Source organism: Xiphophorus hellerii, chromosome 13 (genome assembly GCF_003331165.1).
Source record: "Xiphophorus hellerii strain 12219 chromosome 13, Xiphophorus_hellerii-4.1, whole genome shotgun sequence".
Taxonomy (NCBI): Eukaryota; Metazoa; Chordata; class Actinopteri; order Cyprinodontiformes; family Poeciliidae; genus Xiphophorus; species Xiphophorus hellerii.
In genome coordinates this window covers 10,475,107-10,491,231 of record NC_045684.1, presented here as the reverse complement: position 1 = coordinate 10,491,231, position 16,125 = coordinate 10,475,107, and the positions used below count along the sequence as shown (strand labels likewise).

General features: G+C 39.1%; 1 protein-coding gene across 1 annotated transcript; it reads left to right on the top strand.

Moving 5' to 3' along the window:
• The first annotated feature begins 116 nt into the window (after positions 1-116).
• On the top strand, positions 117-14,942 carry ppp1r18 (protein phosphatase 1, regulatory subunit 18). The gene is made up of 4 exons (XM_032581268.1): positions 117-1,108; positions 1,254-5,062; positions 11,238-11,451; positions 14,157-14,942. The coding sequence occupies exons 2-4, from the start codon at positions 1,325-1,327 to the stop codon at positions 14,174-14,176; spliced, it is 3,972 nt and encodes a 1,323-aa protein (XP_032437159.1). The 5' UTR covers positions 117-1,108; positions 1,254-1,324; the 3' UTR covers positions 14,177-14,942.
• The last annotated feature ends 1,183 nt before the right edge of the window (positions 14,943-16,125 follow it).

Sequence of the window (16,125 nt, the reverse complement as noted above, 5' to 3'; positions counted from 1 at the left end):
TTTGTTTTTTTTAAGCATTTATTTCTCTCTTTCACAGATACTTTTATGTTTTACTGTATTTCTAAATAGGTTACCAAGGTAACAGACTCAAAGCTGTTCCCCAGATCAGTGGGTTGTTTTTTTAATCCTGGCTCTCAGGGCCGACCGGCCTGCAGGTTTCAGCTCTTTCCCTGCTGCCACCTGATGAAAATAAGTGGGACGTATCATGCAAAATTCACATGTTGTACATTTTCTACTTCAATCTGTGTCTCTAATGTGTCTAAAAACCAGTCAGGTTTTGGCAATAAGTTAACATTTTGGGTCATTTTTTCTATAAAAAAAAAAAAAAAAAAAAGTTTTGCTGTTTTGACTCGAAGCCATAAAACAATCAAACTTTTAAACAATGCTGTTCTTGTTAACATGATGTAGAATTTATCTCTGTTTGCTTTTACATCTTATTTATTCATCACATTTCAATTAAAAAAGAAGAAAAGTTTCATCCCCAATTTTAGCACGCTCAGGAAGTATTTTTGTTTTTGTACAAATCTACCTGTTAATCTTTTTTTTAATTATTATTTTTATTTTATTTATTTTTATGTGGACGGCCCCCCAGGTCTGGGCCCAAAATTAAATTCTTCTTAGGGCCTCCTACAGCTTTGCGCCGCCTCTGCCAGTGAAGCTGATCTTCCAGCAGTAGATTTGCGCTTTGGTAAATCTGGCCGCTCCGCTCCCTCCTCCTCTTCCTCATCATCCTCCCCAGTCGGTCCTCCCGGGCGGAGAGATGGGCAGAGGGAGGGGGTCAGGAGCCGGGCAGACGGCTCTGCTCTTTAAACTCCTTTTCTTAGTTCCCACAATATGGTGTGTGCTACTAAACTCTCCTGACGGAACTGACTGCAGTTATCGGATTAGAGCGCTGCAGTTCTGGAGCTGGAGACGGACGGAGCGGCCGTCGATCGCGCCTTTAGGCAAAGTCAACTTTCCGGGTGACTTCGCGGGACTGCATGCATTTTAAACGAAGCGTTTTAAAGGCTTGATTCTTTCTTTCTTTTTTATTTATTCGCTCTTGGGGAGATTAAGACGAAACGGAGCGCATTGGATCCGCTAAATCTTTGCGCGAACGTCGTTGTCTGTAAGTATTTTCTCGCAAAAGCAGAATCAAAGTTATTTAAATCCCAAACAAAATCGCAAACTACTAAAATGTTTTATCGTTATTAGACATGTTAGTGAAACAAAACTGGATTTTCTGCTAATTTTTTATTTTTTTTTAATTACAGATAATTCCTTAAATCTCCCGGGAGAGAGGTTTCGCCCACTTTGGCCAAAGAGGTGCACATTTCTTTCTGTTATGTCTGTTTCCTCTCTGCCAGAATGGAAGCAGCTTCTTCTGGAGAGAAAGAGGAGAGAGGAGGAGCAGCGAGAGAAAAGAGAAAAGGAGGAGGAGGAGAAGCTGGCCAGCATGCCCGCCTGGAAACGAGGGATCATCCAGCGGAGGAAGGCCAAGCAGGAGAGTTTAGGTGACAGGGACAGAGACATCTGCCTGCTCCAGGTGGATGCCAGAACTCCCTCTGACTGCCTGAGTGACACTGACAGCTCGATTACGGTCAATCTGGGAAGTGAGACATCGCTCAGTCCGGATCCTGGGATGTGGCTGGATGCAGAGCCCAAACCTGGAAGCCAGGTGTCGATGGAAACCATCGTTCCAGTCCACGAGAATCCATTTATTCGTACCCAAAGTGTGTGGAGAAAAGGCAAAGATCTTGAGGCGGCAAATGAGGCGGAGGGAAAACTCTGCGTCAGGTCGCAAGAAGTGGAGGTGAGCAGAGGACGAGATATCGAGCTGAAAATAGAAAGGTTTAGGGATTTGAGTGAAGGGTGGGAGAAAGAGAAGAGCAGGGAGAAGAGTCTAGGAAAAGAAAAGGAGAACAACCAAGAAGGATGCGAGAAAGACAAACAACAGTGGAAAGACTCAGTGAAAGAGCAGGAGCTCCTTAAGGGGAAAAAAGAGACGGAGGAAAAAGATGTCGTTCAACCATCTGGTCAGTTTTCACCGGTTCTTCCTTGCCTTCGAACCATCCGAGCCGACAACATCATCATCATCGAACAGGACCGAAAAGGCAGCGATGAAAGACGGGCGAGATGGAGGGAGGCGGAAAGAGAGATGTCCGAGGAGGACCAGCAGGGGAAAAGAGGGATGAAGATGGACCTGAGGGAGATCCTGGCAGGAGGAGGGAGCGTGACGGAGATCCGAGCTTCTGAAGTTCTGATCATCAAGCCGTCGGTCAGCGTCGAAGAGCGGACAGAAGGGGGAGGAAAGACTAGAGAGGATGGGGAAGGGAAGAGCAGCTTGGATTTAACCAGAGATACAAAATCAGACATGTCCTGGCTGAGAGAAAAAGAGAAGGATAAACCCTGGGGTCAGGCGACTGTGATCAATAAAGACGAGGGAGGAGACAGCTGTGATGATAACGTGTTTATTGAGAAGGGAGGAAGGGTCAGCAAGCTGCTCAGTAAGTTCGGAGAGCATCCAAAGCCTCCATCTCGCTCCAAAAGTTCGGATAACTTCCTCCAATCAGGGAGGAGAAAATACTCTGGAGACCAAGATGATCGACAGTCTGAGGAGAGAAAAGCAAACGGAAAGAACATGCTGATGAAAAACATCCCTAAACGCTCCTTCAGCTTCTCGGATCGAGTCATTGGTGCTGTGGAAAATGGGTTATTAGACGCAGGTGGTCAAGAGAGGATTCACCAAGACAAAAATGCTGCTCCTTGGGTGGATGTAGTAGGGGTAGCGAAGCTCAAACTGAGCTGCAAGGAGCACTTTGGAAAGCAAAGAAATGTAAAAGCTGAGGATGAAAAAGGAGGAAATCAGAAGAAAAACGATACAGAAATGTGGAAGAAACATAGAAGTGAGCTGAAGAAAGTTGAGCCTGTCAATAAGAGAGCTGCAGAGAAAGTATTGGACGCTGATGGAGACAAGGGGTTCACGGTGGCATCGGTCAAAAACACAGAGGGAATATCGTTTGCGAGAAGAGTGCCAATCAGACAAGACGGTAGAGCAAGAGCAGAAAGAGACGCTAGGAAAGAGAAAAGTTTGGAAAAAGATTCAGAAGCAGACGATGGACTGGAAAGAAAAGTGCAAACTGAAAGTGATTATGTTGGTGCTTCTTTGGAAGTGTCACCCAATCCCAGTGAAGCTCCTGACAGTCAATGCAAACATAATTCAGCTTTCACAGAGTGCTCCAGTTTGCTCTCCATGGTCCCAGATCGGATCCCCCACCGAGGACCAGAGTGGAGCGGCACAGGACCTCAAGGACCTTACCTCATGCACTCCAGTTTATCCCAACAAAACGAGGATCTTATCAGCAAAATAGAAAAAGTAGGGGACACAACTATCTACATAAACGATAAGGAGGAAAGACGTTACTCTGCTGCACGTGAAGAGGATCTTCAAACAGGAAGTCATTCTGGACCAGAGAGAGAGATTCCTAGATCTCCAAAAAGGATCCCACCTCTTGAGGTACAAATCCCAAGGACTGTGTTTTATGTTGCCGAAGAGATGGCGGAGAGAAAAGACAGCGAGTGTCGGAGCGCGGACGGACAAGACTGGGAAGGAGGTCAGAGGGTGGAAAGGAGGGACAGCTGGAGGATCAGAAAACCTTTGAGCCGGATCGAGTCCCTCCGAGAGAAGATCAGGCAGAGAGAGCTGGATAAGCAAAGAGAAAGAGAGGCCCGGGTGGGAGATGGGTGTGAAGCTGCTGATGTCTGTGACGCTCCAGCAGCTGAGGACAGGTACGAGATGAGAGGAAGTGAGGTAAAGAAAGAGTGGGAAGCTGTGGCGGTTCAGACAAGGCCGGCTGAGCCAGAGAGTGTAAAGGGAGAAGCAGCAGAGCAGACATGCTCGGGTGTGTATGACGTCAGACGGGAAGTCGGCGTGTTGAAAACCAGCCCTCAGCTTCCTGTTTCTGTCCTCAGTTCACAAGACAGCAGCAGAGAGGAAGTGGCAGGCGAGCGCTCGGCTTCTGCCTCTGAAGGCTCCCAGATTTCCGAGGATGAAGCTGACCCCCTGAAACATGTAGAGCCGCACCTGGAGCAGCACAGGGCCCAATACGAGAGCGCAGAAGAGGAAGACGAAGAAGAGGAGGAGGAAGACAGGGAGTTCTCCGAGGAGGAGTTGGAGAAATACACAACTTCTACAGATTCTATAGGATCTCTCTCTCCTTCGCCGCCTCATCCCAACTCTCTAGCAGCCATGAGTCGGATCTACAACCTGGACACTGTTGGCTCAAGAACTGGCTTATATCTGAGGGACAGGACAGTAGACATCCCATCTTCTGTACACCTTGTTAAAGTGAAGCCGTTTATTTCAAGCTCCCAGCAGGGGGATAGCAAAAGCAAAGCAGGTGACGACATCCGCGGGGTCCAGACGATACAGCAACAGATCGAGCAGTTTCAGCTGAAAGAGCAGGAAGTGCTGAAGTCATCTGCAAATACTTCTGCAAAGGAAAGAGAAGCAAAAATACAGCAGAGTCCCAAAAGAGAGTTAAAGCTGCAGGTGAAAGAAGCTGAAGAAACACCAGCACTCAACCCCAAGAAGTCTCCTCAACATCTTTGTTCCCCAACATCTCAGCAGAAGCAAACTATCACCATCAACTCCTCATTTTCAAGAACCCAATCACCTGACAACTCCCTGAAACCTACAAACTGTGCTCCGACTCCAGCCTCCTCGCCATGCTCGCCATCTCCTGCCAACTCCCCCAGCGTCTCCCCGTCTCCCAGCGCCTTGCCCAAGCTCTTCACCATCAAGAGTGCTTCTGGGGGCCAAGTAAAGAGAGGCGCCACCATCACAATCACCCCCAGAAAGCCTGCCGGAGGAGGACCCACGGGGTCGGTGGCGAGGCCCGGAACAGCGGTACCAGCATCAGCATCAGCAGGGTCGGCTAAAGTCCCACCCCAGCAAGCGATGAGCCCCACTGTGGATGAGCCTACCAAGAAGTATCCAACGGCGGAGGAAATTGAGGTGATTGGTGGATATCAGAATCTGGAGAGGTCCTGTCTGGTCAAGAGTAAAGTGACACCAAAGAGGGTAAGTTTTAGTCTTTAAGTCATATAAAATGGAAGAGCAGCACTCTCTCCCATATTTACCCAAATATACAGAAGTATTTACCCAAATATACATATTTGGGTATGTATATTTACCCAAATATACAGAAGTATATTTGAGTTTGAGTTTAAAGTCTCGCCAAAATCAAAGTTTATCACTTTCTGACTTCTCTTGTTGTCAATTAGAAAACCTTTTCACTAGGACAGGGGTGTCCAAACTTTTTGCCAATTGGGGCAAAATTGGAGACTCAAAAGTAATCGCAGGCCCAAAAAACAACCTAAAATCAAGCAATCAACACTTGAAAGCAATTTTTATGATGGTGTATTAGGTCCATTATAGGTAGAAAAACAGGATTAAATTTCTGCCAAAAACTCAGAAATTTTGTGATATAATTTTCATGTTTTTGTAAAATCTAATCTAAAAGTTTGGGTTTTTTTCTAACAAATTTCTGAGATTTTTTGCAGAAATGTACTACTTACTACTACTTTAATTTTGCATGTTTGCTGTATTGACATTATTTTTTCAGTTTTTAAAAAGATTTGGGTCCTTTTCTTTCAAAATGTCAGCTATATTCAGCCAAGCTTAAGAAGGAATAAAAGATGATTGGGGTACAGCTTTTCAATAAAAGTCTCTGGATGAACTTGGCTTAACCTTTTATTAAAACTTTGTTAGAAAAAGACGAATACTTTGTGTTGTATTTTACATTTTCTCGTGTAAGAAAATCATGTTGGCAACCATTTTTGCCCTGATTACAAATTAAAAGTCTCTATCTGCATCTACAGGCCAAATTTGTATAATTTTTGAACTGCAGCTTGGGGCCGCATAAAATCAGACCAAGGGCCACAAATGACCCACAGGCCACACTTTGGACACCTCTGCACTAGGAGAACATCCCCTTTGATCGAGAAGTGTTATCACGGAGAAGGAGCTAAGCCAGTTAAAGCCTTATGAAGCACGACATCTTGATTCTGAGCCATAAACCCTGGAGCGATCTCCTGCTCCACCTGTGCTCTACTTCCCCCTCCCGACATTTAACTTTTATTGCTTTTTGTGTTTTATTGTTTTAAATAAACACACTGACCATGGCACAAAAGCAGATTGAAGCCTACACTGCAAAAACACAACGGTCCAGTTTCTAGCACACTTGAAATAAGACAAAACTAACTTAAAAGTAACTTTTTAGCAAGATATAAAGGCTGATTTTAAGTAAATAATTATTTAATATTGATGGAAAAAGTGCTCGTTTCATTGGTTGATAGATTAACTTAGAAATGTTTTGTTATAAGTTTTACAATCTGCCATTGGAACTAGTAATTTTTCATCAATATTAAGGAATTGTTTGCTTAAAACAAGCCTATAACTTTCTAAAAAGTTACTTTTAAGTTAGTTTTGTCTTATTTCAAGTGTACAAAGATATTTGCTTTATAAACTAGACTAAAAATACTTGGTAAAATTTTGTGTTTTTGCAGTGTAGGCTTCAGTGGAGGCAGAAAAGCTGCATAGGAAACCACAATGAAGGGCAAAATGTCTTCCCTTTCTTCAGTTTTATTAATTTCGTGTACCTGCTTGAATGACGATATTTTCTGAGTGAATTCATGCAGGGTCACTTCACAGGAACACTTTACTTCACCAATAATTCACTGTACAAAGTTAATTTAACAGCCTTCTTTCTTCTTTTTACTTTCATATGTAGGAAAATGCAAGAAAGAGTCAAAAGTAAATATTTTCACCATCCTGTGAAGATCCCTCTTGCTCTTTTTGGACATTTCCAGCCTTTTATAGATAACTCAAGTCGCTGTTTCGGTGTTTTAGCACTTCTAAGCTGCTTGAAATTTCCCCCGTAGACTGCTTCCTCCTCCTCCTGTAACTGTTGAGTCAGCCTTTGCTGCCTCTCGCACAAATCACTCTTTGTGTGCTCTTGGCTCTGACCCTAGCGGGGGCTTCGGGTCGTTAGACTGCAGGTCCGTCTTTGAGCATGTTGTCCCTCCGAGTGTTTCAGACGACAGGCGGCCAAGTTTTAGTTGGATGTGCATGATTTGGTGAGGAAAATAGACAGTGTTTGAAGATCAGGTTGGTATTCGGGTGGCATTGAGAAGCGGTAAAGACAAGATGGCAATTTGTTGATAGCTGTTGTGAGAAGATTAAAGTCTTTTTCTTTGGTCTGACAGAAACTCCCTGTCACGCTGTGTGTCTTTACTCGTTTCCTCTTTCAGATGTCTGAGCTTCTCTAAAAAAAGTATAAGGTTGACAAAACGGAAGAGATGTGGAGTCCACTTTTAAATCCCCAAACTCTTGTTTTAAGGACTTCTTTAAGGACTCTCTGTGACTAAAACTTAAGGTTGTCTTCGTACTCAGATGTTTATCTACAGATTAAAAATTTAGTCACGTAACTGCACAAATTTAAGGGAAAGAGAACATGGGTAAATGCAAAAATCAGTTTTAAAATGATGATTTCAAGTCAAGTTAAGTTTATTTTCATAGCACATTTCAGTAACAGGGCATTTCAAAGAAATGATGCACCAAGTTTTTGCCGGTTGCCGATGACCGATGTTTAAAAACGTGATCTGCCTATTTTGATTTTGGCCGATACCAATGTTTTTTTGTCTCAAATGTTGCTAAATATAGCAACAAAGTGGCTGAGTTGGCAAGGGTGGGATGACCTTTGTTAACTGAAAACATGCAGACATGACCTGGTGGGCCGGTCTGTCAGTCAAACCTCTCTCACTGTAGAGCAGAAGAGAACAGTGAGAACATTTTTAGACCTGGCACAGGTAGATAAGATCAGGGGATAAGATTGGCTTTACATGCCAATCACGATCTCTCAGAATTAATGAAATTGCCTGATAAACCGGCTGGCCGATAAATCGTGCAATAAAACCATAATACAATGACCCATTATTAAACCAGCAACAAACATTATGTCAAATGCAATAATCAAAATCAACAAGCTGCGCTGTCGGCTGCACAAACAGACAAGGATAGAAACCAAACTTGTCATTTTATTGTATAGCTTTTAATGGGGAAAGATGGCGGCGATAGATAGCAGCCGTTAATCATAACGACTAGCAGCTGTTAATAATAATGACTGTCTGCCCTCGGTGTAACAGCGGATTTGTATCGACACTTTTTACAAGGTAATAAGACTGACGTTAATTTATTTTATAATTAAGTATGATTAAAATATAGCAAATATTGTATTATGGAGAAGCTACGCGGCTAGCCGTAACCATGGAAACACTGCCGCGCCGTCATGTAGCCTAGCATGTACGAAAAAACAAACTGGTTAGCTTCTCGTCTTTTGTGTTTTTAATGCTGCTCCGGTTTAAGGGGAAACGCCGTTTATGACATAGTGACATAAATCATGTGGTGTGAATTCAGGCAAAGCCGGTAATTAGATCAACACTCAGGAAGGAAGAGGTACCGGTCGGTTTCTAAGCTAGCTGCTTCCAACTTTTGTAAATAGCGCCGTGTATGAGCCGCAATCAGGTGTGTTACGTTCACAGACAAATTAGCTCGACTCGAACAAGTAAAAGCCACGACTAAACTGGCAAAAACAACTTGGGAAAACTCAGTTCAGTACTCCCATCCCTCACTTCCGGTCTACCATGGCCTCTTTCAATGATTTAGTGATGCAGTTGCAAACGTCAACAGAAATGTAAAAGACTCAATGCCAGTTGAAACTCTTGGTGGTTGTTGTTGCGGCTCAACCACTACATTTAAGGGCGATTACTTTTTCACATAGGTTGAGGTCTGCTTGGTTTGCTTTTTTCCTTTAATAAATTAAATCATTTCAAAACTATCTTTTAATTGATCACCTGAAACAAATGTAGCAGAAACAGAATATATAAACACCTTCTAGCTTTTTGTCATGTAATTCAGGCTGTAAGGACTTATTCTCTTAGCTGCGGTAAGAGATGACCACAAAGTGATTTTCTGACCACCTGCTGCTCTCACGTTGGTGCCTTTCAGACCGTTTGACGTCAGGCGTCCTTCCCTCCCCCCTCAACACCATCACACCACAGTAGGAGGGTGAACCGCCTGAGCTTCAACTGACTCAGTCTTTTCTTGGACTTTTGTACCTAAGATCTTGTGTAATATTACTAAACATAGACTCCTGCAGCCAAACTTCATTGGGATTTTTTTTTGTCCCTGTAATATTTATTCTTCTGTCCCATGTATTGTTTGAATATTTTTTACCTCTGCATAGTCACACGACTGTTTTGCAAAAGGAAGTCGGTGTAGGAGGCGACCTCAAAGCTACTCTTTGTCGCTAGTTTCAGCCTTGCATTGTTGTGCCTTTGAATTTAAATGCATGAACTTCCCTCTTCTTGGCTTCTTCTTTGGCTCTGCTCTCCTGCAGTGTTAGCCTGGGTTAATCAGGGTCAGGGATGCAGGATTAGCCTTCTGTGACTTAGTTTGACTCGGCCAGCCTCACTTGAGCAGAGCTCTTCTCTGCACTTCAGACGGCCACAGTTCAAGGTGAAGCAGCTCCATGCACACCTTGTCTGCACTTCTAAATGTACTTACTGCCCCATCCAGGCATCAGAGCTGAGCTTCTGTAATTAAGTCTGTCGATGTGCCACCGCTTCCTTTTACACTGACTGCTTTGTAAACAAAATCCACTGGGCTTTTTTTTTTTTTTTTTAGAGAAAACCAGAACTTAGCGTTCAGTTTCTGCTTCCTAATTTGCGCCTCTCTACAGTCAACGACTGCATGGGGTGTTTGGAGTGTTTCTGCTGTTTTAAGCCTCACGCTGTCAGTTGGCTTAACAGTCATAGTGTGTGGAAACGCCTCTCAGAGGCACACTGAAACTTTTTCCAGCAGCTACACCCAGTCTGTCTTTGCAGGTTGAAGTTAGCATGTCTAAGAGGAAATAGGCCGAGCTTGAAGCCGTTTGCTTTCAGTTAGAAACATTTTTCCACAATAGGTGACGTTTGCAAGAATTTTAAGCTTTCACACCAAGTAAAACATTTAGTTCTGCTCTTTAAGTCAAATAAATTTAGGAAGTTCTAGATTTTGTGTGAGTTTGTGAAAGATAAACTTCCAGTATTAAGTTGTGTTAACTTTTTGTTAATTTCCTCAAACCTCCAAGAACTGAATAAACTAGAGTTTTTAGGTTAGCACTTGAAAAAACTGAAAGAAGGAAAAGACAGGAGTGGGAACTATTTCCCAGAATGCTTAGCGGCATGTTTTTGTATCCTGAGACGGAAATGCGTTACATTGATCTGATTCTTGTGTTTTATGAAGGCAAATGTTTATTTTAATGCTTGAGGATAATGTCCTGTTCACACTAAATGTTTATGAGCAGAATTTATTGTGATGATTAATAAAATTAATTATCAGATCAGAAATTTTACTCATGCATTTAAGTTATTCTAAAGTAAAATAAGTAGCTATTTTAACGTGATATTGACTTGGTGAGGGAAGGTTTTTGTTGCACATTGTGAAATAATTATTTGGTTTAAATTGCATCATTAAGTTAAAACTCGCAATTCAAGATGAATGAACTTAAAAAACAATGTTTAGACAACTTGTCTCTTGTCGTTAAATCAACTTCATGAACTTTAATTTCTGAGTTTAAACCAAAACAATTTAATTGTTTACTTAAATTGCATTTTTGAGGCGGCAGGTGGACTTTCATTTTCAAGTAAAATCACCTTCAAATGTTTTACAGTGTATGAAAAAAACAAGTTTCTGTGTTTTTATTTTTTTAAAGGGGTTGTCAAATGTTAATTTAATTTATAAAGGGAAAAATGCTGTAAAACCCATCATGTCTCTTAGTGAAAATGTTTTTGTCCTCAATAAGTCAGGAGTCTCATTAACATTTACACTATTTCTGAACAGCTAAGTAAAATTTAAAATTATGCCGCTAAGCATTCTGGGAAATAGTTCCCACTCCTGTCTTTTTCTTCTTTCAGTTTTTTTAAGTGCTAACCTAAAAGATAAATGAAAAGTTAACACAACTTACTGTACTGAAAGTTTATCTGTCACTAACTCACACATTTAGGTTCAAAATCTAAAAGTCACAAAATTTATTTGACTTAAAGAGCAGAAGTTAGTAGACACAACTAAATGCAGCTCAAGTGTTTTACAGTGCGACGTCACTCATTTATTTTTAGTGTATTACAATAAAACCAAATTGTGTTGTCTTTTGCAGGGGAAGGTGTGTTTTGATGAAGACCAGCTGGAGCAGGTGTGTGAGTATCCTTCAGAGACCTTCATGCTGACGTTGAGCCCGCTCCCTTATGACCTTGAGAAAAAGGAGAAGGAGGCACACAAGGACGATGGCGAAGGTGAGGGAGGAGGAGGAGGAGTTGTGCTGAAAAGCACGAAGAGCACAGGGACTGCGACAGGACCTCGCCTGAGAGTGGGTCAGTGTCACCCCCGTCTCCGAAGACATAAAGTTTAATGAATGTTTCCTGCATGTCTTACAGACGTCCTGAGAAATTATCTATCTATAGTGTTTGATTTCATTCATTTTAAAAAGTTGATGTTTCAGTCAAAATGAAGGGTTTTTCTTGGTGAAGCTACAGGTAAAGCACAGGTAGCCAAAGTATGGCCTGGGGGCCATTCGTGGCCCATGAGCTGACTTTTGTGGCCCCAATAACTATTTAAAAAATTATACAAATTTAGAGTTTTAATTTGTAATCAGGGTAAAAGCCACATTGGCTGCAGCTTTTTTTTTTTATTAAACTTGGCTAAATATAGCAAGTGTTTTGAAAGAAAGTGACCCAAATTCTTTTATTATTTCTGAAAATAAAATTAATTAATCTAACCCAAAAGAAACTGAAAACTAGATGTCTTTTAATACAGCAAATATGCAGAAAGTACAACAGGGTAATTGTAGAGAAAAAAACTCATACATTTTGACATTAATCTCAGAAATTTTCCTTAAAAAACTTGAAAATTTCAAAATTTCAAAAAAACACTTTTTTGACTTTTCAAACAATTTCCAATTTTTTTTAGAAAATGTCTGAGATTAATAATTAAATTTCTGAAGTCTTTGGTGGAAATTTACTCCACCTTTAATTTAATTTAATTTTTATTATTATCAATGGCCGTACTACACTGTCATAAAAATCATTTTCACCTTTTGGATCTACAATAGAAATTCATTTGGGAAAAAAAATGGGTTACTTTAATTTAGGTTAGGATTTTTCTTTTTTTTTTTGTCCAGTCAACAATTTTGGCCCATGTGACAAAAAGTTTGGACACCCCTGAGATAGAGATTATAAATCACATTGGAAAAAACAGCAAACAAATGTTTTATAGCCATAAATCCTCACCACTACCTCATTTATTTGTACTATTGACCTTTAACCTGAACTGACTTCTCTTCCAATCTGAAAGTTGTGGGTTCGACTCCAGCTTCATGTTCACCCTTGTTTCTAGGCACTTTACCACATTTTGCCTGCTGATCTGCATATACAGCTCTGGAAAAATGTAAAAGACCAAATAAAATGATCCGTTTCTTTAATTTTATGTTTTACAGGACTATGTTTGAGTAAAATTAACATTGTTCTTTTATTCCATGAACTACTGACAACATGTCTCTGAAGGTCCAAGTAAAGAATTTTGTATTTATTTGCAGAAAATGAGAAATGGTCAAAATTCAGAGCTTTCAGACCTCAAATAATACAAAGAAAACAAGTTTACATGCATTTAGAAACAACAATAATAATGTTTTAACTCAGGAAGAGTTCAGAAATCAATATTTTTTGGAATAACCAGGAGTTCAGTGCAATGGGCTCTTCATTTTTTACAGACCTGTATGTGTTTGAATACATGTGCAATTCGGTGAATGTGGCTTTAATATAAAAAGCTTTGAGTGATTAGCAGAAATGCACAACGTAAATACGTCCACTTTGAATAAAACATGCTGCTAAATTGTTTACTGTTTAAACATAGTTGTGACATATAGTTGTTTTTTTTGCAAAGACATCCTTATGAATATTCACCAAATTGCATAAAGCCACTGCTTTAAAATTTGTTTCTGTTGAAAGCACCAGTTGCTTTTGCAAGTATTTGGACTTTTTTAGCATGCTAGCTAGCATTGTAGTTTTCAGTTTGTTAATTCTTCATATGCTGTTAATTCCTCCAATGCCTTTAAAAGGTTATTATTCGTTATAAAATTGGTTAGTAAGATCATTTAAAGTGAAAAAATGACCAGGTTCATTTTCATCAGCATAGTTGGATCTGCTTGCTAGAATTGTTTTTGCTATTAAAGGTCTCCGTCTGTCTTTGATTTACTTTTAATGCTTCTCCCTACATTGTATTCCTTATCATTTAGAGTTTTTACTCATTCAGAAAAAATGTTTATAAGTGACTCAAAACATCTTCCTACATTAGCCTACCTTTGACATGCTATGTAGCATTGTAGCTATCTGTTCACCAAAGATCTGAGAGAAATTCTGTTGCCCCAAAAGGTCAAAACAATGTTTTAATCCCTCTTTATTACAGTTTATTAACACCTCGGATAACTTCCCTTTTATTTTTATAATCAACGTTTTAACTGGGTAAAAAAATATATCTCAAGTGAGTTTTACTTTAACATGCTAGTTAGCATTGTAGCAATCATTTTCCTAAAAATGTCAGAGGAATGCTACATTACCAAAGCTCTCAGCATCGTTTTAGATTTTATTTTATGTGCCTGTCAGTACATTATTTTATTACTTTTAATTTTTAAGTAGTGTAATTATCTCCTCATACTATCAAGCTAGCATGACTTCCTTTAGCATGCTAGTTAGCATCAGAGTTTTAGAAACATGTTTTATTACCTTCCTGAATGTTTTTGCTGTTATTTAAACTCCTCTGACATTTGAATGGGTTGTTGTGAAGGAGAAAATATAGATCAAAGAGATCTTATTTTCTAAATAAATAAGGTAAACATTGTAACAGGTGAGCAATGTGGGCAAGCTCATTAGAAAGAAGAAGAGTTAAACTGTACCTGTATATTCCTGTAGACACAATTGGTCATTTATTAATGAAGAGTAATCCATCTTAAAATCTAATTGTATTCAAAACTTCAATATCTATTAAAGATTCACTTTAATTTCCTTTCATCTCTGTCTTCCAGATGAGTCTTGCCCTCGGTAGAAGCCAATCATCTTCACCAAAATTGCCCATGTGATGAGATCATCGACATTTTATCAAAAAAATCCTATAATTTTTTATCCTCTGTTGATTTATTGGTGTGTTGTATTCACTTTGGCATCTTTGCTTAATGTAGAATCGGTTCATTTAGGTTGAGGCACATGGTTGTTTACTGTGGGAACATTTATTTTAAGGGACAGCTGTGAATGTTAAAGCACGGTACGTATATAAAAAGATGAAAATAAAAACTCAGGTGTGCATTTCTGAGTGATGACGATCACTTATCTATGCAATAAGAACAAATAAAAAAAAGATTTTATTTTCCAGGTGATATATTTTATAGTTTCTTCTATATTTGTCTTTTAAATGTTAGTTTGCTCTGAAAAAAAATAGACTTGAAGTGATTTTTATGTCATCTGGATTTATGTGCCTGCTGGATTAGCTCTTACAGATGACTTAAAGATTAATGTGATGTAATCTGATAGTTTGAAGCCTGTTTTGGTGCAATGTGTGACATGATTGGTCTATGAACATGGACTCTGTGAAAGGTTTTATTTTTGGTGTTTTTATTATGAATGGGACCTGATTGGATGTCAATGAGAGGAAGATTTTTGTTTCAACCCAGACACCAGATGCACTTCAGCTGATTTTGGACTTTTATTTTGCTTATTTAACCTAAATATTTCAATTGGTGCATGTGATGGTTTTCCTCTGATGGTTAAGGAAGCTGGCTTCAAAACAGAAAAAGCTAATAAAGTGTTATAAAACAGTTTGTGTCCTGTTTTTTTTGTTGTTGTTTTTTTTGTGCTTGTGGTTAAATAAATGTTTCTCAGCAGTTTCTGTTTTGAGTCAAAATTAAATTACTTTTCCCAGATGTTTTCCCAGATGTGTTTTAGTTCTGGTTTCTTTTGAAAATATTGCGAAATGTTGAAATTATGAAACTGAAAACTATTTTAATGTCGTTGGCTCTAATGTTTGTCAACAGATGTCCCACAGTGTTATTTTCTATTTTTCCCCCAAATGTTTTATTGATTCCACTACTGTAAAATACATACAGTGAATAAAAACAAACAAAATTGAAACCCAAATAAAAAGATTTCTGTAATAATAAGGTCCTCACTATAACCTCAAACTAAATACTTCTAATATTTTTAAGAATAAGTTTCCATTTTTATTCCATTGTACTATTTTTTAATTAACCTTTTATTCAAATCTAGAAATACTAAAAACAAAATGTGATTATTTAAACAAATTACTAAATAAACTGCATAAAATGAATGAATGATTTAATTCTATCATATACAAAAAAAATTATGTGAAAATTTGTTAACATTTAATTCATTTTTATGTCAGAAGAAATTATGTCAGTTTAATTGTTTACCGGTCCACAGTTACAGAAAGTAATGACCTATTTTTATTTTAATACGTTGGTTTCACCATTTAAAATAAATCAGGTGTCACTTTCACAAGCTATAATGGACAGTGGCACAGGAAGTATGAAATAATCACATAAATACTACAAGAATTACAGATTACGCAAAGTTAAGTGGCATTTTAAGGACATAGTGGTGTTTTAAGGACAAAAATGTCAGTAAATCATATGAGTAACAGGAAAAATAACAAAATCAGGCAATAAAATTTTTCCAAATCATCTTCTTTTAACAGAAAAATTTATTAACTTTACAAAAACTGCAGGTGTGTGTTTGTTTTTCTTTCAGTGGAAGAGAATCCTGAAAATTTACCCAAGTAAGAGTAATGATACTTTATATAAAGTTACTCAAGTATAGTACAGCGTAGTAAAAAATAATCCTAAAAGCACATTTTTTAAAATAGTTACTGACGTACATGTAATTGGGTAAATGTAGCTATTTACAACACATTTCCGCTCTTTAGTGAACCTGCTGTTTACTAGAGTTGGGGGCGCAACAGCGGCACCCTTTGCCCAGACACGG

What these genes read in the sequence shown, in the direction of transcription:
- ppp1r18 (XM_032581268.1), top strand. Translation starts at nt 1,325, where the DNA reads ATGTCTGTTTCCTCTCTGCCAGAATGGAAGCAGCTTCTTCTGGAGAGA. An exon ending in GTAAAGTGACACCAAAGAGG is followed by an intron (nt 5,063 to 11,237) that starts GTAAGTTTTAGT and finishes TGTCTTTTGCAG; the next exon opens with GGGAAGGTGTGTTTTGATGA. An exon ending in AGGACCTCGCCTGAGAGTGG is followed by an intron (nt 11,452 to 14,156) that starts GTCAGTGTCACC and finishes TCTGTCTTCCAG; the next exon opens with ATGAGTCTTGCCCTCGGTAG.